The sequence below is a fragment of the Ochotona curzoniae genome, unplaced genomic scaffold (assembly GCF_017591425.1).
Source record: "Ochotona curzoniae isolate NIBS_2020 unplaced genomic scaffold, NIBS_Ocur_1.0 contig_3622, whole genome shotgun sequence".
In the NCBI taxonomy this organism is placed as follows: Eukaryota; Metazoa; Chordata; class Mammalia; order Lagomorpha; family Ochotonidae; genus Ochotona; species Ochotona curzoniae.
Genome location: NW_024465926.1, coordinates 6,757,566 through 6,778,550, shown reverse-complemented (window position 1 = coordinate 6,778,550; position 20,985 = coordinate 6,757,566). Strand labels below are relative to the sequence as shown.

General features: G+C 48.3%; 1 protein-coding gene across 1 annotated transcript in view; it reads left to right on the top strand.

Moving 5' to 3' along the window:
* The window catches only part of VAT1L (vesicle amine transport 1 like), a 120,300-nt gene extending 100,393 nt beyond the window's left edge, over positions 1 to 19,907 (top strand). The window contains exons 8-9 of the mRNA XM_040982036.1: positions 17,424 to 17,507; positions 18,945 to 19,907. Coding sequence (XP_040837970.1) covers positions 17,424 to 17,507; positions 18,945 to 19,043 — 183 coding nt within the window. The 3' untranslated portion in view covers positions 19,044 to 19,907. The remainder of the gene's footprint in view (positions 1 to 17,423; positions 17,508 to 18,944) is intronic.
* The last annotated feature ends 1,078 nt before the right edge of the window (positions 19,908 to 20,985 follow it).

The window sequence follows — 20,985 nt, the reverse complement described above, 5'->3', positions numbered from 1 at the left end:
TGAGAAATGTGGGAGAGACTTGGATCCAGTCAATTCTACTGAGGGTCATTGCTGGTGGAAACCTGGCTCAGAATCAAGTCCTGGGACATGAAGCCCACCTGTGACATTAAGTACCTGGGTGACTGCAGATCTAACATCTGAGCCTTCTGATCCTCAGTTTGTCAGTCATCCAGTTGGAGTAGTAACACGTGCTTGCAGGGCTGCTACGCATTCTGGTGTGATATCATGGATAATCCACCTGACACTGTCTACACAGTGGATACCTAAAGCATATGTACTTCATTCTCCAGAGCATCCTGCCTCTATCCTTTTCTGACACCTCTTGATTGTTGTCTTCCGAGAAGTAATGATATTTTCCCGGAGAGAGATCATAGCATCGGTGATTTGTCTTAGAAACTTTCTGCACTGGTTGGGCACCAGTGGGTACGATGGGAACTTCTAAACCCATAGGAAGTTGGACATTCCTGGGTGTCTTATCATTCTGCCCTATGCTCTAATGCTGTATACTCTCACTATATTGAGATTTCAGTATAGAATGTTTGTACTTATATAGCCATATTTTCACCAAAACTCTCTGTGTATGTCCAATTTAAAGCTGATGAAGCAGCGACTCACAGTATCTTCTTGATGTGCCCAGGATTACTAACTTTAGTAAGTGGAGCTTGAGCTTTCTCAGATTACCATGCAGAAAGCCCTTTCACACTTCACCTGCCACCCACCTTCATGTAAAAGCCAACAGCAAAGAGAAGGACCCAAGTTCTGAGACAAAGAAAAGAACCTTCTTGAAGAGGAAAGTGGGATCCCTGGGGCTATTTGAAGGGAAAAGCTCACCTGAGCCTGTAACTAACAGCCCCACCCATGAGATGAGGATGTTAAAGAGGTTCAAAAACCATTATAAAGGATCTCTTTTTTGAGACAGAACCATAGTGTTCTGACATAAGATGCCAACCTATTGGAAATTTGAGAATTGGGAAAAGGGACACTTCTGAAAATGAAAGGCATCCCTCTACATAGGTAAGATGGTCACCGATTTCAACAGCCAAGTCCACTTGGTGCTGGTGGCAGAACCAGAAAAACCACCTTTCACTGAAGTGGGTCTGAACTCACCCAGGGAGAAGATGCAGCTTGACCCATATCCCCTGTACCCGTTAGCCTAGCCTACCCGTCTGCTATCGCCCAGAAAGGGTGGTCCTAAAAGGCTGAGGGTGGGGCTATCTTCCACTGTCTTGTTGCTCACATCCTCTGGTTAAAGACTGGGTGTTTCTGTGGGTGATGCCTGAGCTCCACCTTGGCCCTGATAGACCAGAGTCACTGGAGAAGGTCTAGCGTCCCCAGTTATACTGCAGTTGGAACTGTTTCTGTTTCTCTTGCCTACCAGATCCTGACTCAGCAGATAGTTACTGAATTCCAGTTGTGTGCCAGACTCATTTTAGGCATTTTGGGTTATACTCAAAAACACCCCCCCCCAAAAATTCTTCTTTGTATCTTAGAACCTACATTCTACTGGGGGTGTGCATGAGTGGGGGAAAATTATTAAATATGAAGAATGAGTGAATTGTTTTATATTTTATGTTAAAAGTGATCAATGCTAAGGATAGCAGAGAAAATTGGAAGGGAAACTGAGTGTGAGGATGGAAGAGAGGCATGGGTTGGCTGGTTTGTGCATTCAGGAATCCCTTCCCTAGTGCTGGAAAGAGAGGTGAGACCGCCATCTGCATCCCTCAGACCTGGACACCCTGCACCAGCTGGCTGCTTCCTGCCCCTATATTCTCCTGCAGTGTGCAGCAGGGTAGCTTTCATTGCTAGCAGGCATTTGCCGCTGCCTCTGCGTGGTGCCTTGCAGGGAACACCTGTCTGTACCTCTCTGTAGGACTGAGCATGTGCCAGTTCCCTGGAATCATGGAAGAGATTTGTTTGAGCAACACTCAGTTGTGTGCTGGCGCTGGAATACATACACCAGGTCGTGAGAGCCAATGGCCTGTATCTCTTTTCAGCTATGCATCAGTGATGCGATCTCACAGCCTGAAGCTTGGAAGTAGTTCCACTAATGACTGCTATACATCAGACCTCCCTCCAACATCTTGAATCTGCATATTTACCATCACACCACTGGTGGCATTTTATATGCTAAAAAGACAGTCACACTGGAATACAATTCTACAGGGTACCCTTCACCCTGCATCTATCAACTGGATTTGGTCCTTCTCTTATATCCTGTGCAGGCAAGATCAAAGGATTTGAGATTCTGGACCCTCCTCCCTGTTAGTTATTTAAAACAGGTCAAGTTCTAGTTCTAGTTCATACGATATTACGAAATTTATTCGCAGCTAATTCCCACAACCTGGTTCTTTACCATGAGCTGAAAACACCAGACGCAACGAGGTATCTTTAGGAGGTTTGTTCCAGCGGGCCAGGAAAAGGGGAAGGGGGAGGGAGGAGAGGCTGGAAGGAGGAGAGAGAGCTAGAGAGAGCAAAGAAGAGAGAAGAGAGCCGCACCTGGGGGCCTTTTTGTCTGCCAGGTGTGGGGGCGGGGATTGGGAGGGACTGAGGGCAGGGCCCAGGGGATTGGTGTCTGCAGGTAAATGCCTGGGGATGATTGGTGAGTGGGCGGGGTTGGGGAAGGGCTGGGAGATTGGGGGTGGATTCTCAGGTGGAATGCCAGGTTACATCTGATCCGTGGATGGCTGGACTGGTGCGAATTTCGTGAGCTGTGAGGAAGAAGAAATGGCGCCGGGTCCAGGGTGGGATATTCTAATAACTCCTTACACTCCCCACACCCTTTGCACCAAAATTCACAGAAAAGTTTAGAATAAAACAGTAATGCCTTGAGGAAATACAAAGGATAAAAAGCTTCTGTATTCTATTTATTATCTTATATCTTGGTTTGTTTGGGTTTTATCTCCTGATAGTTATTACACTCCCCTCTCCAGAAAATGATGGGTTTCCAGGGCATCTTAAATTTCAAACATTTAGCAGGGCCAGTGCTAAAATAGCTCATTAAAGAGTGGGCTGGAAGGAAGGCTCGCGAGTCCACTTTATATGCAATAATCAATTACAGCACATTGCTCAGCATCAGTTACTACCACTCTTTTTTAAGATGCAATTATAAGAATGAGATCATTAGACTTTAGAAAGTTGTTCAGTGCTTCTTTAATGTTTCCACACAAATTCTCCATGGCAGGATAAAGAGGATGGACACGGGGCTTGAACAAGCTAATCCTCTGCCTGCAGTGCTGGCATCCCATAATGATGCATGTTCAAGTCCTGGCTACTCCATTTGCAATCCAGCTCCCTGCTGATGGCTTGGGAAAGTAGCCAGGATGTCCCAAATCCTTGGGACCCTGCACCACATGGGAGACCTGGAAGAGGCTCCTGGATCCCACTGTGGCCATTGTTTAAGGCTAGCTCACTTGTGCCCACTGTGGTCATGTGGGGAGTGAGCCCATGGGTGGAAGAGCTCTCCGGCTCTCCCCCACTCTAATTCTGACTACTGATTCTTGTTAGTCCAAGCCAATCCCAACATACCGCTCATCGGTATCTTGTGTTTAGTTCATACGCCCATGATAACTAAAACAGCAATAATAGTTTTCTCTTTACCTCTAACCCATCCAGCATCACCTAATGTGTTTTCCAAGGCAGCTCCACTCTCATCTGAGATCCCTGGGGAGAGGCTGGAACATGGAAGAGCCTCACATTGAATCACCTGGTGAGAAAGTTATTTCCTTCACATTCCTGATCCAGTCTTCCTGACTAGTAAAATCTCAGTGGGGTGTTAATCTGCTTTAATCGTATTTCATTTGAACAAATAAGGAGGAGGTCCCAGGACCAGAGTCTGCCAGCAGGCAAACATATCAACCTGGAATGAAATATGATCATTTCTTTTTATTTTACTTGTCATGTTCAGCTGTTCGTGATGAATTATACTCTTTTTCACCTGGAAAGACAGTGTTAGATTTTCTTTTAAATGTGTTACTAGTATTTTACTTAATGCAACGCTTCTACTAAGGTGCTGAGTGAGCCAGATGTCCTTGCAGTTGGAGTCCTCAGAAGATGAGGCTTATCCTCTTATGGGCGTGGAGTGGTGGTGCTGCTGCTTGTAGGGTCAGTGGTAACAGGAGGCCCTGGAGACAGCTTGGTTGCATTAGCAAACATGCTTAGATTCAAGCAGTGATGTGGCATTAATATGCTGACCTGCATCTGAAACTTTGACCATTGCTAATTTCCGTAAAGATTTCCAACACAGCTAATGTCAAGCTACCAACCTGACATTATTGAATTCAGAACTGCAAAGACACATGTACAATTAGCTTTCAGGAACCAGCAGAAGCTCAGGTTGACCATTTGATTCAGCCACCGCTTCTTTAGGAAAATGTGAGGCTCATGCAAGTCCAGATACTACACTTGCTGAGACTGGCCACCACCATTTTGCAGCTAAGTGACTTTAGGAGACTGTACAGTTATTAAGTGATGAGGATGAGACTTAACTCTGGGTGTGAGTCCACTGTGGAGCTGGCATCATTCCCCTCCCAGGCCATCCACACACACCTCTACAGGTATGCCACCTCTCAGCTTAAGGAATGCAGCTGCTCTCCTCTCACTATCAGGCCTGCAACATCTTTTGAAGCATTAGAAGCTTGAGCTATGTTGCCTTTTTTCTCTCTCTATGAACACTTTCTGCACTCAAACTCTTCCATGTAGCATTCAACGGGAAAAGGGGGAACAAAGACCTTTTGTCCTCCCCCCACCCCCGGTTTTTTTGTAAGTTTCATGTTCAGCCTCTGGAAAGGTCCAGAACTGCTGTTAAAGTTCACTTTCACCTTGGTCATGACATTGAACACCCTATTGCTGTGTCGTAGAGAGAAAAGGGCCTGTCATCCCCAATCTCGTTTTATCCATAAGTTAGGCATTGTTGTGCTGTGTACAGATGAGAAAACCAAGGCTGAGAGCTTGCATGGTATTGTAAAGATCACCTTGCTTACATGTGAGTAGGTGGGGACAAGAGCTCCAAAGCCCACACTGTTCCCACTAAACTCAATCAGTCCCCATGTCTTAGCACAGCTCATATTTGACAAATACTGTTTTTTTTTTTAATCTCTGTCAAGGTGCATGGGCAGTGGAGAGAGAAAGTCATGTGTGGCATTCCAAAGCAGTATCTCCAGTACTCCCAGAAGTTATTGAGCTAGGTCACCCAAGAATTTACATTTACTGCACTGGGATACTAGTCGGAGGCCTTGAATTCAAATTCTGGGAAGGGAATGGTCCAGCCCCTGGGAATTATAGGTTAGTCCCACTCTCCCTATATAAAGCAGAGGGCTGTCTTCTTGGGATGCTAACAGTGGTTGTCATCTCCTTCCAGCAGTGTCCACTGTTCTGCCCTGTCCAGTCCTTCCCTTGCTCCCCCAACAGTGAGCTCAAAGGCGGGGGGTGGAGAGGAGGGGTGGAAGTACACTTCTGTGCATGTTATGGGGATGAATCAGTGGTTTTCTTATTCCTACACAGAGGAAGAAGAAAAATGTGGTCTGTAGGCCAAGTCTGGGACCCAGCATCTGATGCTGTGTGCAGCTGGCTGCTTGTCCACGCTTCTTCAAAGACGATCATTTCTAGCAAAGCCACTGTAGAAAGCGTTCTCAAGTCTGGAGACAGCCAGTCTTAGACAGCTCAACCTGGACCTCAGACGGACCCTTCATGATATTTCCAGTGAAATAACATGACAGTGAAGTCATTTGCAAAAGTGAAAAGTCCACTTTAGGGTCAAAATCCTATCTCTGCTGAAGGTCCCCTGAGCGCTGGGCCCAGTTGCCTCTCCCTCCTCTGAACAGTGGCTACCAACACGAGATGGACCAACAATGCTCGCTCTGAAATCATTAAAGTCAGCCAGCTTGTACTTCAAACGTCTACATCGACTGAGCCAGGCTTTCCAGGCTGAACAAACTTAAACTGAGGTTCCTGGCCAAGCTTTGTGACTTAGCTGTGAGTCCTTTGGCGACTTTCTTGCCTCTCACTGTTCGTTTCCTCTTTTTTATTCTTTATTGTCCATCACCGCAGGGCTATGGTGAGACTGACATGAAGTCACAGTCTTATTAACAGAAAGGTGACTGACCTAGTACTTGAGGTTCTATCTGAGCCTTTAGCTAAGTCTTATTTACATGTTATATTCAACTCTCCACACATTCAGTAATTATAAGTAAAATACTGCCCGTCCACACTGTGGACAGTGAAGATATCCACAGCCCCCACGCATCAGAGTGCTAAGTGTCAGCAGTGTTGTAAAATCCTCAAAGAAATCCTTTGCATAAATAAACAAGAGCCTTGCATCACATCCCTGTCTCTGCCCTTCTCTAATTAGTGATTGGCCGCTTAGCAAGATGAAGTTTCCAGAGGCCTCAGGGTCAGTAATGTGCAGACAATGCCTGGACATGTTTTCATCTCAGGGACCATCACGTGTTCCTGTCACAGCCCTGCTGGTCCCTCTGACTGTGCGGCCTCCACTGGATTGTTTAACCTAAGAGGTAACAGCTGTCGACTGGGAGCGAGTCTGTCCGCCAGGGGGCGGCTGGCAGTGTCCAGCAGCAGTTTTGGCTCTCACAACTGGAGGACTACTGGCATCTAGTGAGTAGAGGCCACGATGGTGCCAAACATCCCATGATGTGCAGGGACACCCCACAACAAAGGATCATCCAACTGCAAATCCTACAAAAAACAATAAAAACCCTGATCTCAGAACCTAGTGAGCTGAGACCTTCTGGAAAGTGATTTGTGCTCCTGGGATCCTAGAGAAGTTCTCACCGTTCTGAGAAGGAGTGTCCGGTGCTGCCAGAGACCCTACCCACATCTCACCCCCTCCAGTCGGAGCAAGGTTTCGCAGGCCTCTTACAAACACTGAATGTTCTAACGGCAGAGAGTGGTTTAAGGGTCTGAAGCTCATCCTTAAATGCTAGCACTCCTTCCTGGCTTTTTCAGCTGTTTGACCTTGATCATTAAGTTTAGGTTCATATTAAATTGTAGGAGCCTTGATTTCCTCATCTGTAAAGTATGCACCTGCACAAAGTTTGCAAAGATTAAGGGAAAAATTGCCTTTACACCAATTAGCTGGTTGCTGCTGGCTCCTTCTCAGAGCTCAATAAACACGATCATTAGTGTCATTACTCTCCCTGTCACTTCCAGGAGGCAGAGCCCAGCTATTTCCACCAACGTTATCAGCTTCTCCAGTGCTCCTGGTGGCTGAAAGGACCGAGACTTTCTACAGAGTGGCAGGTGACCTGGACAGAGGCAGGTCCCAACTAATCCCTCCTACACACACACACCCTACACACACACACCCTACACACACCACATACATCACGCCCACACACACACACATCCACACACACACACACATACACTCCACATATACACATCACACATATAGCACACACATATCACACAAGACAGAGAGCACACACACATACTACACACGTACACACACACACACAGACACACACACACACACACACACACACACACAGAAACAACTCTCCTGAGCTACCCTTTACTGTGGATGAATTTCTCTAAAGCCTGGGTGGAATCCCAGGTCGCAGAGAACAAGGGGGCTACTTACAGACTCATGTTGTACACTGGCCTGTCTGATGAGTGTGCTATGGACTACCTGGTTCGCACCAAGGACCATTCACAGTGTTCAATTTCAGGGCCATCCAGAAGCTCTAATCCATGGAGGGAGACTCCACATCCCTACTTCTACTGTTTACACAAGGCTTCAAACTGCTCTGGCACACTGAAAAGCCGGACAGCGTGTCTGGGGACAAGTGTTTGGCCTGATGGAACCATCAGACACTTACTTGGCATGCCTGTGCCACACATAGGACAAAGAGCCGAGCAGGTGTTCCCAGCTGTGCTCCCATTTCCAGCTTCTTGCTGATGTGTGCCCTGGGAGGCAGCAGGGGATAGTTTTAAGAGTTTGGACCCTTACCACTGTTCGGAGAGACCTAGCTTGGGTTCCTGGCTCCTGGATTTGGCTTCTTCTGGGGTGTTGTAGATATTTGGGGAATGAACCAGCAGATGGGAGAATACCTCTCTCTTTGCCTATAAGATTTCATATTTATTTATTAAGATTTATTTATTTGAAAATCAGAACTATGGAGAGCTCATTCCAGAAATGATCAGATCAGTCAGATGCAGGCCAGGTTAAAGCCAGGAGCTTCACTGAGGTTTCCCACGTGGGTGACAGGGGGCCAGGACTGATGGGGAGCCGAGTCAGAAGCAGAACAGTCAGCACTTGAACTGGCACCTGCAGGAGATGCTGGCATCCCAGGCAGCAGCTTTACCTAGTACACTATGACACCAGCCCCACCAAATATATGACATTTTAAAAATAGAAATATACCCCTTCAAAGGAAGAACGATCCAACAATCACTAATAATCTTTGTATTTTATTGTCTTACCTTTTCTTCTTGTAGACATAGGTGTTTGCTTTTGCTTTTGTTTTGAGGTTTGATGGCTTTTAGAAATCATAACTGCTCAATGTAAAAATTTTGAGGGCCGATTTTCCTCTTAAACACTTATAAGTATCTTAAACTTATATGAAGCCAGGAGCTTCCTCTAGGTCTTCCATGTTGGTGCAGAGACCCACGGAATTGAGCAAGCTCCTGCTGTTTAAGCAGGGAGTTGAATCAGTAGTGGAGCAGCTGGGACTTGAACTGGCACGCCAGCTCTCACAGCCAAGTCTCAAGGAAGACCTCTGTAGTTCTTTCTCTAATTCTGCCTTTCAAATAAGTTTTTTAAAAGATCTTTTAAAGACTGTAAAAATGTCCTATGGTATTTGGTGTGGACATGATTTCTTTAGTGTGGGTAAGTGGCTAGCACTTCCCAATTTCTTCTAAGCTGCTTGTGTGCTACAGGGACCTTCCCATCCCTACCCCTTCCCATGATTCCAGAAGATCCAACTGTCACACCAAAGTCCTCCCGACAACCTCAGAGATAAGCCCAGTCTGACCCTCAGTGAACCCCAGCCCAGTCTGACCCTCAGTAAAGCCCCATGTGGAACAAACGTAATGAAATCTGCTCATCCCCTTCCACAACACATCAGCCAGTCAGCTTCCGAGCAGGAACGGAAGTTACTGGAAGATGATGCCTCCCTTGGCTGCTTACTTTTATTCCTTAATGTACTGAGACTGTTTCTGTCCCGTTGCCATGGCAGCACAACCTCAAGGCTAATAAATATTCCTCGTTGCTTAGAGGGAAAAATTCAGCTGACAGGCAAGTGAAGAAGATGCAGGAAAGCTGAAGGGAGCCCTTTTCTCTATCCACCCCAGCCTCAGCCTCAGCCTCAGCCAACGGACAAAGAAAATCAGACTTCTGCATCACATAGGCAGGGCCAGAGGGAACATAAGGAAGGTTCCGAGGCTAGCAAGACAATCTGTTTCCAGTGCTAATTAGAGGGGATGAAGGTAATCAATTTTGGAGAATCTCTCAAAACATTAGGTCATTTGAGAAAATCCTTGTAATTGCTTAGGGAACTAGGAGTCCCAAATATCCTAAAAGACGAAGTGGGATGCAACAGCAATGCCTTACTGTCCCCCTTCCTACCCAGTCATTCCCCCTTGTCAACAACCTTGGGGCCCAGCTTCTTCTCACCCACTCCCCATCTGCAGGCCCTGCTCCTGGGGATGCTTGCCTTGGACCCCGCTCTGCTTATGCCCATGCAGAGACCACTCCACACCCCCTACAATCTACAAGGGACCACAGCTCTCCAGTACCTCTGCATGCAGATGTCACTTTCCTAAGCTGAGTCCTGTCCTGCCCTGAGCCCACCACCTCTTCATTCATGTCTCTGTCTGCAGCCTCTCCGCACCCTTGTCCTCCCCTGTGGAAAGGCAGGTGTCTCCAGGGCAGGGCCTCACACATGCTGCCTGGCCTGTGCAAAGATAGCCCATTTAGTTGAAAGGATACCTTCTCCCATCTTGGGAGACTGCAGTAGTACTCTGAACTTCTTCAGCATCCAGCTTCTAAGAAAACCAAATGCCTTGGGCTTAAAAAAATGTCAGAAAAAACAAACACTGGGTCCTGACAACATAGTAAAACAGTTCAGCATTTGGGTGCTGGAACTATTGTCATAGTTATTTGAGGAAGAAAGGATCCAATTCACATTGTGGACGCATTTCTTGGAAAATTCAAAGTATAATCAAAAGCAGCTATATTAGAATACTGTGACTCCATTCTCCCTAAGTCTGCCTTCACACCATGTACCTGCTACCCTACACTGATTAACATGCAGTCTTCCCTTCCCATTCTGATCTAACGACATTTTATCTCTAAATATTCTGCCAACAGTATGGGTTGAAATCGTAGCACGGCTGCCTACTAGGTGTGGGGTGGAAGACAGGTTCATTGGCCTCCTTAACCCTCATTACATGAGATGAGATTCACTAAGCTTCATCCAACACAGGGTTAGAATGAAGAGCAGATTGTTCAGTGGAAAGACTTGACAGAGAGCACAGTCTGGCTTATATGGAAGCGGTCAGTGCTGGTCGTTAGCACCACTACTGCATTCACAGCACAGCCCCCACATTTGGGAAATGCAAGATATAAGATCTTGTCTATCAATCACCAAGATTCTGGCAGCAGATTGGTAAATGGAAGAGCTAGAACCCTGGGTGCCCAGTTAGGAGGCCAGATGAAGAATCCTTGTCCCCCTGTGGGGACAATGAGGTGGCTTCCAATGGGCTGCAGCAGGGGGCATCTTTCTGCAGGCAAAGTCCTCGTGCCATTGAGGAAGTGGGGGAGAAGGTGACTTAAGAGGAGGAAACAAGAAAGACTGCGGGGCCTCCCATGAGGGGGATCTTAGCCTTTATGTGTATGACTGCTGGCTGTGATGAGGTAATGTTTGTTATGGCCTCTGTGTAGCACGGTGCTTCTTGTTGGTCTTGTTATTTACACATCTGCAGACCACCCTGCCCCTGCCCCATAAGCCATCCCTCAGTCCTGGCTCTTACAGCCTCCCCTCCCTGTGGTTGCCATTGCAGTGCACTTTCCTTGTGTTCATTTTCAATACTGTTACTCACTGCAGACACTTTTTAAAACACAAAAAAGTTACAGTGAAGCAAATGCAAGCTGGTCCTGATGGTCCCTCTGAGAGCCAGGGTCTTTAGGTTGACCAAACCTATTATTTGTGTGTGCGTTGTACAGATGTGATCACACTGACCATGCAGTTACCTATTCCATTTATGATTTTGGTAAGAAATGGGAAAAGTAATCTCACAGGGTAATCCTGCCACTTCCTTCAACCATGGCAAACATTTCCCTCCTCCTTTCTTCCTTTACATGTGTAGCTTCCTGTATCAGTTTTATTTTATACTGAAATCTATTGAGTTGCATATATTTCACCAAAGTCTATGTCCTTCCCTGAAGCTCAGAAGGTGTGTTGCAACATTACAGAGAGAGAAAGAGGTGAAGATGAGCTCCTTGGTCCGCTATGGCAGGCCTCCTTGAAAGGAAACAGGAGGCAGGGACACCAGGTCGAGATGGAGGTGGAGATTGCAGTGATGTGTCTGTCAGGCAAGGTTCATGAGGACTGCTGGGAATCAACAGAAAGTAGGAGAGGCATAGAAAGGGCTTTCCAGTAGGAATGAGCCATGCTGACATCTTGATTTCAGACTTTTTGCCTCCAGAACTGTCACAGAGAAAATACTTTGTTGCTGTAAGTCATCCAGTCTATGGCACTTTGGAACCCAGTCCTGAGAAGCAAATATAATTGCCCAATGTTAGTGTATACTTGCGTTTATTCTAAGAAAAAGGGGATGGGGGGAAGCCTGCTTGGCTTTACTGCGGACTGGGTATAAATTTTCCACAGCATTATTTCTGGCCCTCGTTCATATGCAAATAACTATTTACTTGGTTGTAGTGATAGTCAAATGTGGCTTGTGCTTCTAGATGTGTGCTCCACTGGGCGGAGCACTGATTTGCATTTCTCCAGTCAAGGATGTGGGTGCTGGCCGTTGGTTCGCATCAGATTCTGCTATTCTAATGAGACAGGATCAGCTGCCCAATTGCAGCATGCAACTGCTTCTGAGATTTCTAGTTATATCTGAGTAAGACCTGACTCAAGAGGCCCCAGGCTCTGGGTGACTCTGCTGACCTGATGATTCCAACTTCTCACGCACATCCTGTGACCTGAGCGCCAGAGAGATCAGCTCCTCCTGCCATCAGCAGATACAGCTCAGCTGCTTGGTCATTTGAGGGGCCACAGAAAGATGGTGGGTAGATTTAATTAACAGGAAAACAATATCCTGAAAGTTGCTTCATGCACCGAACAGAAATGAAGTCATGGGATGCTTGGGCAGAACCAGTGCTGAGATGTGATGACTTCACTTTTGCCCTGCCATGGAGCACTGTGGTTCACTGCTTTCCTAGATGCCAACGGTGCCCTGTTGGATATAACATGGTAAATACTGTGCAGCTCTCTCAGGAGCATCTTAGCCAAACAGGGGGCTTCTTCTCTTGTTTCTCTCATGACCCCCACTGTCAACATAATAGTCTAGGATGAGAGCAACTTGTCACATGTTAAGAACAACACATATGAGGCAGGCATTTGCCTAACAGTGAGGATACCTGCATTCCTGGATTGAACTCCCTGCTCTCAGCTTCTGCCTCTGCCCAGCCCTCACTCACTATGGCAAGTGCTGGAGGGTAGCCTCAACTCTCTTGAAGTCAGAGGCCATACTGTGCACCTCTGTTGTGGAGCATCTCTGAGCTGTGCCCTGCACATTCCTCCCAGGATTGAGCAGAGAGCAGAAGCAAACCTCCTGGGTTAAGGCCCTATCTGAGGTGCTATGTGCACTGAGCTGAGGCAGGTGCCTGCCCTGCAGAGCCCCTTGGCCAAGAAGAGGGAGGGAGGTGGAAAAACAATTCTCATAAAATCATCCTTCTTGATGGGGATCAATTTTGCCTGCAAGGATTTTGTTGGCAATACCTGGAAGCATTTCTGTTCATCACAACTGGCCTCTGACCGGTGGGTGGAAGCCAAGGATGCTGCCACTCTCCCAGCAAGGAATTATCTGACCCCAAACAGAGAGACCCTTTAGGCCAGAATGGAGTGTCATGACCCATGAACAAGAGAGGCAGGTGCACACACAAGTCCAGAGGAGACAATGTACTACACAGTTCCCTCAAAGCCCCCGCCACGCTACACACACACACACACACACACACACACACACACACACACACACACAGCCTTCCTTCCTCTCTCCCACTTTGTCACTCTCTCCTGTTTGTATCTCACCTCACACCTACCAGCAGTGCATCACACTCTGTGGTTGGACCCAGCTGGGGTTGAAGCCTGTCCTCTTCCTGATCCTCTCCTCTTGGCATCCCTAAACCTCATTCTCATCTCAGCTCCCCTCTAAGAGAACAGAGGTGCCAGCAGAAGGGGACGGAATATTTGTATGTACCCCTGATTGACGGCCTGACAGACTCCCACTTAACTTATAGGGCTGATACAAAGAAATGAGAGCATGCTTGCCAGGTGCATCGCGGCAGCATCTGCTGGGATGCTGGTGGGCAGCCTCCTCCACTATCCCATGGAGCCCTTTGTATTTACTGGGTTTGAGGTCAGACTCTCACCTTCTCCTGGTACACCCTTGTGGGTGAGTGTGACTCTTTCACTACTACGTTCTTAGTTGGAGAGCCTCCTCCACTCCCTATTCATCCTCTGTGAGTGCGAGGATGCAACAGAGATGCTCTTTAGTCAAAGGAGGGGAGAGCCAGCTCTCTCTAGAGGCATTTTCATTGCTTCTCACACTCAGTCCACCATGCCCAGTGTCCCCCAGGCTTTGATGCATTTGTCTGGATGACATGACCAATGTATCTTAATTCCCTTAAGTACCAAGATGCCCGAAATCCATGCAAACCAGCCCTTGGTCCGCAAGCCAAAGGGAGTCACCACTGCCTTCTCAATTGTACTTCCCACAATGTCATAAGGTATTTTTTTTTTGTCCCTTCCAGTGATGACTGCCCATGGAAGAACTTTCAAGGCATGGATGTATTTTAGCATTCCTTACAGCTATAACCCTTTTCGACATGTTCTTATATTTATTTGACCAGTTCCAGAGGAAAACATTCAGGCATCATGGGATGCCTTGCTTATCTGTGGATAAATAAGATCCATGTCATTGGGAAATAAGGCAGCTACCTCATTACTAAGGAACTGGGATCTTCCAGGGAGAAACAGCCTCACTCTCTAAATGGATGATTTTCCTGAATGATTAAGAACCAAAATGTCTAAGCTGTAGGGGCAGGCATTGTCGTGCATTAGGTAAGCCAGTGTTTGTGGTGCCCACATGCCATACTGGAATACAGCTCCCTACCAAGACGCCTCCTGGGAAGCAGCAGGTGGTGGCTCCAGCCCCAGGGTGTGTCTACCTATGTCTTCAGCTGCTAGCCTTGGCCTGCCCCAGCCCAAGCGGTTGTGGGCATTTGGGAAGTGGAGTAGCAGATGAAAGATATCTCTGCTCTTCAAAGTAAGAATAAAACATTAAAAGCGTCTGTGTCTATAAAACTCTTGTCAACTAGAGTACTGAGCTACTTGAACCATCACCCACTGCCCTCCAAGCATTTGCATCAGTGGTAAGCTGGATTGGAAAAGGACCAGGAATTGAAGTATCCCAGCACTTAAATGCTGGCATTTCAAATGTTGTCTTCTTCATTACACCAGACACCTACCCCAAATGTGCTAAACACTAATTTTATATTTTCAGTCATCATCGATCCTTCCCAAAGATGGACGTTGTTAATGAGTGATATTCCACAGATGACTTTGTTCGATGTACGTCTTAATTAAAGTATTACTCATTTCTTCTTTCTCAAAGCTTTTAATTTATCATCTAATAGGCACAGTGATCTGTGGAATTATCTATCTTTATTTTTTCCTATTTTAGGTGGTGAGGCTTATTGTTATTCACCGCACAAGCCAAGTGCTACAGTTATTAAGTGGTGTCATTTGTATCCTAATGACTTTGTGCCTTTCACACTGTTCAAAAGGAAATTGAATATTATGAAGCATTTAACAAGACCCCAAACAAACACTGAGCAGTGTGAACCCCGAGGTATGTGCCAGGCGCCCAGGTAGGAGCAGGGAGGAGTCTGAAGGGTGTCCTGCTTGCTATGAGCCAGGAGACCACAGCCTGCAGACTCAGAAGGCGGCAGCGAGGCCCCAGCCCACTGCGCAGCACCTTGCTCCACATTCACTTTTGCTCTTTCTATCCCAAGGCCATTGGCCTTTTAAAATTTCTGCTTTCAATTCCACTCCCTCTGTTTGGCATGATCTCTCCCTCCTTCAACGTAGCTAAATTCTCTTCACCCTTTCCATCCCAGCCTATTTCTTCACAGATGCTCTCCCTGGTCTTCTTAGCAAGATCAAAGCCCCAGCCGCATTTTCACAGCACCACACAAATGATTACCAAGTAGCTGAGTCCCTGTTTGATGAAGTCTGGGTCTCCATGAGGCATAAGGATAAGGGATCTTTTGCTTATTTTGTTTTCTCATCACCTTCTTCCAGGGCTAATGCCAAACATATGCTCAGTATGTTTGCTGGATGAAATGCATATGTGTGTATGTATCAATGTCCTCCAGGAAATAAGCAACACACTTTGGTGGGACTTTGGAAACATACTAATGAAAGGAGCATTGGCTAGGAGGTTTCTGCAAACAGCAGGGATGTTGAGATGGGCAGAAGCTAACGGCAGAGGTGGTGGAGAGGGCACCGGCCAACAGGAACAGGAGCTGTTGTGGCGAAAGGACAGGACTTGTGCCTAGGACAGGAGTGGCAGAGGAAACCCTTGAGCTTTCCCTCCTCCTGCCCCTGGCCTCCTGCCAGGAGCTCACGTGAGTGGTACCCAGCTGAATACCAGGGAACAAGAGACCCCGCTGGCGCAGTTAACAGGGAAATAAACAGAGATGGCCAGAGGAATGGATGGCCAGAATAACTGGAACCCCTCAAGGTTGCAGCCCTCAGCTTGACTGAGTCTTCCAGAATTTCCTAGTTTCTCAGTGGGTGGAGATCAACAATATTCTAACCGCTGCTCCTTAACTAACACGCTGTGAACCAGTTAAAATGTCCCTGTGGGTCATGCTGCGATCTGGGAAGTCCACAGACTTAGCTTGCACCTGTCTTGTTCAGGCGCTCAGGTGCCTCAGTTGATGAGTGCCCCTGCACTGGGTCATGTGAGGCTGGCAGACTTCTTTCAGGATTACAGCAGGAGGAGGTTTCACATAGAATGGTGCCACAAGGGAGACAGTCTCCTCAGGCACTACTGCTTTTTCTGGAGCCTGTCGCTACCATCGTCAGTCTGTGGCTTTTTTAAAAAAAGATTTATTTTATGCTTACAAAAATATTTATTTTTATTAAAAAGGAAGATACAGAGAGGAGAAAAAGAGAGAAAGATCTTCCATCTGCTGATTCACTCCCCAGTGGCCTCAACAGCAGTAGTTAAGCCAATCCAAAGCCAGGAGCCAGGAACTTCTTCCGGTTTCCCACATGGGTCCCAAGGCTTTGGGCCATCCTCAACTGCTTTCCCAGGCCATAATATGGAGATGAATAGGAAGTGGGGCAGCGGGACATGAACCAGTGCCCATATGAGATCCCAACATGCAAGGCGATGACTGTAGCCTCTAGAATATCGCATTGGGCCCTATCTGCATCTGTTTTATAAACAAATATCTTAGGGGCAAAGCCTCTTTTGGCAGTCATCACCAAGCTATGGTACTTGCCCAGTGTGTGTGTGTGTGTGTGTGTGTGTGTGTGTGTGTGTGTGTGTGTGTTTTCTGCTACCACTGAAGAACTAAGTCTTTGGAATGAAGCCCCCAGGAGGGCAGTTACAACAGAAACATGTTCAGGGCTCTCTCCAATGAGGTTTTCCCCTCAGTAAACGCTGCCCATCAGCCACAGGTTGGGGTCCTCTAACTAAGGTGGGCACTGTGACTTCCTCATGGATTTTTTAAAAATCCTGACGTCCAGCCTAGAAGCAACATTGGATATTCGCAGACTGGGTAAATGAATAGAAGTAGTTTTTAAAATGGAGGTTTTAGGAGAAATTACTTAGGCTAGATCTGCTGGGAGTCCTTATTCTTACCACGCGCTCTGCAGCCCTGTCCCTGACTCTGGGTGAAATTCAGTCTGACTGACAAGGGCCTGGCATCTCGCAGCAGGCGGTCGTAGGGCCCCCAGACAGCCACCCTTCCTGCCTCACTCACTGGCTGGCACTGAACCAAGGGGTGTGAGCGGCGCCTGCAGGACATAACCTGCCAGCTTAGCCACTCTCGGCTTGGGTCGCAGCGCCCTCTGGCGGACATGCGACGGTGTGCCTTCAGGCTCCCCCACCTCCCGGTGGTCACCAGGCCTAACCAGCCGGCTTCTGCCCTTGTCTCACAGGTGAAGGAGGCCATGCAGCGGATCCATGACCGAGGGAACATCGGCAAGCTGATTCTGGATGTGGAAAAGACCCCGACACCACTGGTGAGTGAAAGTCACAGGAGCCCATTCAGTCAGCGAGGGCCCCGGTGAGACAGATGGAGACAGGCTCCAAGGACTTTGCAGATGACAGGGGCTGTCAGAGTTGGAGGTCAGTGCCAAGGACGACAAGCAGATGCTTGCTGACAGAGTCTACAGCAGAGAACAGCAGAAACTAGACCTGCCTATTACAGGCACTTGGCTGCCCCAGGTGGGAGCGTTTCCAGGTGACGTCTGGCAGCTTCATATGCATGTGCTGCCATGAATGATGGCATGTGTGCCATATGAATGATGCCAGCTGCCTCCATCCTGCCCCCACCCCTGTGATTCCACTGAGGTGTCCATGCAAGGCTGCCTCTCTGCCTGGGTTCCCAGCCCAGCTCTGAACCCTGGGTTCTAACAGGGGCAAGTTACTTTGCTGTCCAGCTGTGGTGCCCTGTGTGTGACTTGGAGGTGGGGATGTTCCCTTAGGTCAGTGAGAATGATTCCCAAGTCCTAGGTAAGGCTTAGCACAGAGAGGCTTTGCTTTCTTCGCTTGCGTGCATGGCTCTTGCAGCTGCAGCGCTCCTAAGCATAGATGTCCTGCTTGTTTCAGACTGGCGCTGCAAACCTTTCTTCAGCTTGTTTAGCCAAAGGCAGGCTACCCGTTCCACCCGATGAAGGACAGTGTAACAAGAGGGTGTTTTCCAATGTTGTGTGGCCAGTAACCATATGGATGTGATCTACTAGGTGCCAGGACTCCGTGACGATAGGTGAGAGTATGAGGCTAGGAAGGAAAGGGGGCAGGGTGCTGGGTGTCCTCTGCTCCCAACATCCGGCCTTTAGACACGGGTGTCTGTTACAGCACCATGAGGATAGACATGGGCGCTGGAGCTGTCCTTGGCAGCTTACTGCTGTTGAGCTAAACAACTGGCACTGACTTCCTCCCCTGAAACACTCCTGGACGGAGCCTGCTGGGTCCTTGTGGTGGGCAGAGGGAGGGACTTTCATCAGAACAGCGCCCAAGAGAACCCTTTTGCCACCACCTCAGGACCTTCTCCAGCATATCCCTGGCACCTAATAAAACAAAGAGACAGTGAGCCGTGGGTCTCTGGAGCTTTTGTGCAGTAGGGAACACGATCCATCTGATGGACTCGAAGGAAAGACAGAGTGAGGACAACTGTGAGAATATCAGCACACGATGTAAGAGCATCCCACATCCAGGATGAATCCAGAGCAGTCACTCCTGGAGCTGGCACCCAACGGGAAGGAGCCGGCGGCACAAGGCCTGGCTTCTAGAGGATTCCACTGCTCCCTGTCCTGCTCAGCAGGTGCTAGTGAAGGCGACTGAAGCGAGTCCACAGAGGCCCTTTGTCCTCTGGGAATGACCACTGTCCAAGTCAGGTGCTCAGGGCAGGTGCAGGCGGGGTGGGTGGTGCTCTGACATGTCCTGTTGGGTTACAGATGGCCAACGACAGCACAGAGACCAGCGAGGCAGGGGAAGAGGAGGAAGACCACGAGGGCGACAGTGAGAACAAGGAGCGGATGCCCTTCATCCAGTAGCCTGGGACTCAGGCAGGAGAACGAGAAAGGCTGGGGGAAGAGAAGAGGACCTGGCTGAGAAAGCTCTTCCGTGCTCGGTGAATTGATGCTGTAGTCCAGTGTGTGTCGTGTTTGTCTGCAGTCAGCTGAGCTAAAAAGCTGTTGTTCACTTGTTTTTGAAATTAAGTGCCAACCCCATTCCATGCAGTATTACGTCCTGCCTCAACCTGTGTGTTACACTCTCTTCTCCCCTCTTCTCAAGGCCACCCATTTTTAGGTCCTTCTCGACAGTTCTAGAACAGTCTTGCAAAGTCATTTACAAGTCTGCGGGGCAGAGAAGGGCAAAGAGGAGTGTGTGCAGGAAGGTGTGGTCACGAAGTTCCGTCCAGGGCCTGGAGCTGTTCAGGCCAGTGACACACAGCTGCCGGCCACTCGTGCCTCTGACGGGCACACTTGCCCATTTGGCCAGCAGAAAGAGGGTTAGGCCAGGAGATGTTTCCATACGTTCTGCAGCTGTCCAGGCAGTGCCCAGCTCTCTGTGTGAGGCGCTTTCCTCATGTCACCATCAGAGGTTGGAGTCCTTCTCCCCCATCCCTGTGGTGTTTGATTCTTTCCCTGGCTCTCACTTACAAGCACAGAGAGGAGGGCGTGGGTTGCTCAGGGCAGCAGATAGGCCAAAAGGAGTGCGTTTCAAGACCAGCCACAGAGACATCTCCTTGGGAACCATGTCTTGTGAGCAGAATCCCCCTGGTGAATGTTCTTGTTTTAAGAAAGCTCACTCTAGGTGCGACTAAGTGGCATTCCTGAGATCCTCCGGTGCTCTGTGCTTGTCATCAGTACCGCCAGTTATGCTACTTCGCAATCCCTGGCACTAAAACCCATCTTTACCACACATCCCCCTTCCCCACCACCACCAGAAAAGCTCCCTTGAACGCTGACTTGGGAAGAAAAGAACAGTGAGTTTCTGTTTTATTACCAAAGTGTATTCCGACAGCTTACAAACTCTTGTGACACAAAGGAATGCTGTCCAGTGACAAATGTGCAGGCGTGCATGTCCTCCCCTCTGACAGATTCCACCACCTGCAGCCACCCAGGGTCCCTGCACCTTGGAAATCAGGGGCCGGGTTATTGGACTGCAAACTCTTGTTCAGTTGCCCAGCTCCTGGACCCTTAAGAAATGCTCTGTCCCCATTTGACCAGGCTTACAGTGTCTACAAGGGGGACTCTTCTTGCCCTCCTTCCAAGCCTTTCCATCAAAACGCTTACCTCCACCACTCACAAACCCAGTTGGAGACACTATGCCCTGAGAGATGGGAATGAATGTATTCAACAATCACCTGTTTTGTAGCGAACGGCACCTCATTCATCATGTTCCTTTTTCCTTTGTAAGCTTGTGATGATGACTTATTTATGCCAAATGTTTATCTAAAGAGACTTTCTCCTCATTGTGATGTCTGAGTAATATACAAGAACAGGAAAGGCGCTGCCCTCTGGAAGGGGAGGCACGAGACAGCCTCAGAATTGAAACCCACCAACAACACCCTCTCTCCTCTACCCCAGGACCCCTGACATCCCAGTGCCAGACCCCCTAGAGAGGGAAGGGCTGTCTATCCTCCCCAGCACCTTTGCCAAATGCTGTATTATTGATTGTGCTTCTCCCACATCTGTGCCAAAAGAAGGGTCTTTCATAAAGAGACATCCGGGGGCATTGCGAGGGTGCTGGACTGCGGGAGGGGACACCATCACCCTTGCCATGCTCTCCTCCAGGGAGTGAGAACATGAGCCTGGGGAAGTGCGTAGCAGAAGCATGGGAAGTCATTCTCCCTGGTCTGCTCCAGCAGCCAGACGTCATGCCAGGTGGTAAGAAGAAAAGCCAACCCTGGCCCTCTCTCACAACGTGGAACGAGAAAGCTAGAGTTTGGCCCACAGGGTCAGTGTCTCCATAGTGAAGGGCGGGGAGAAG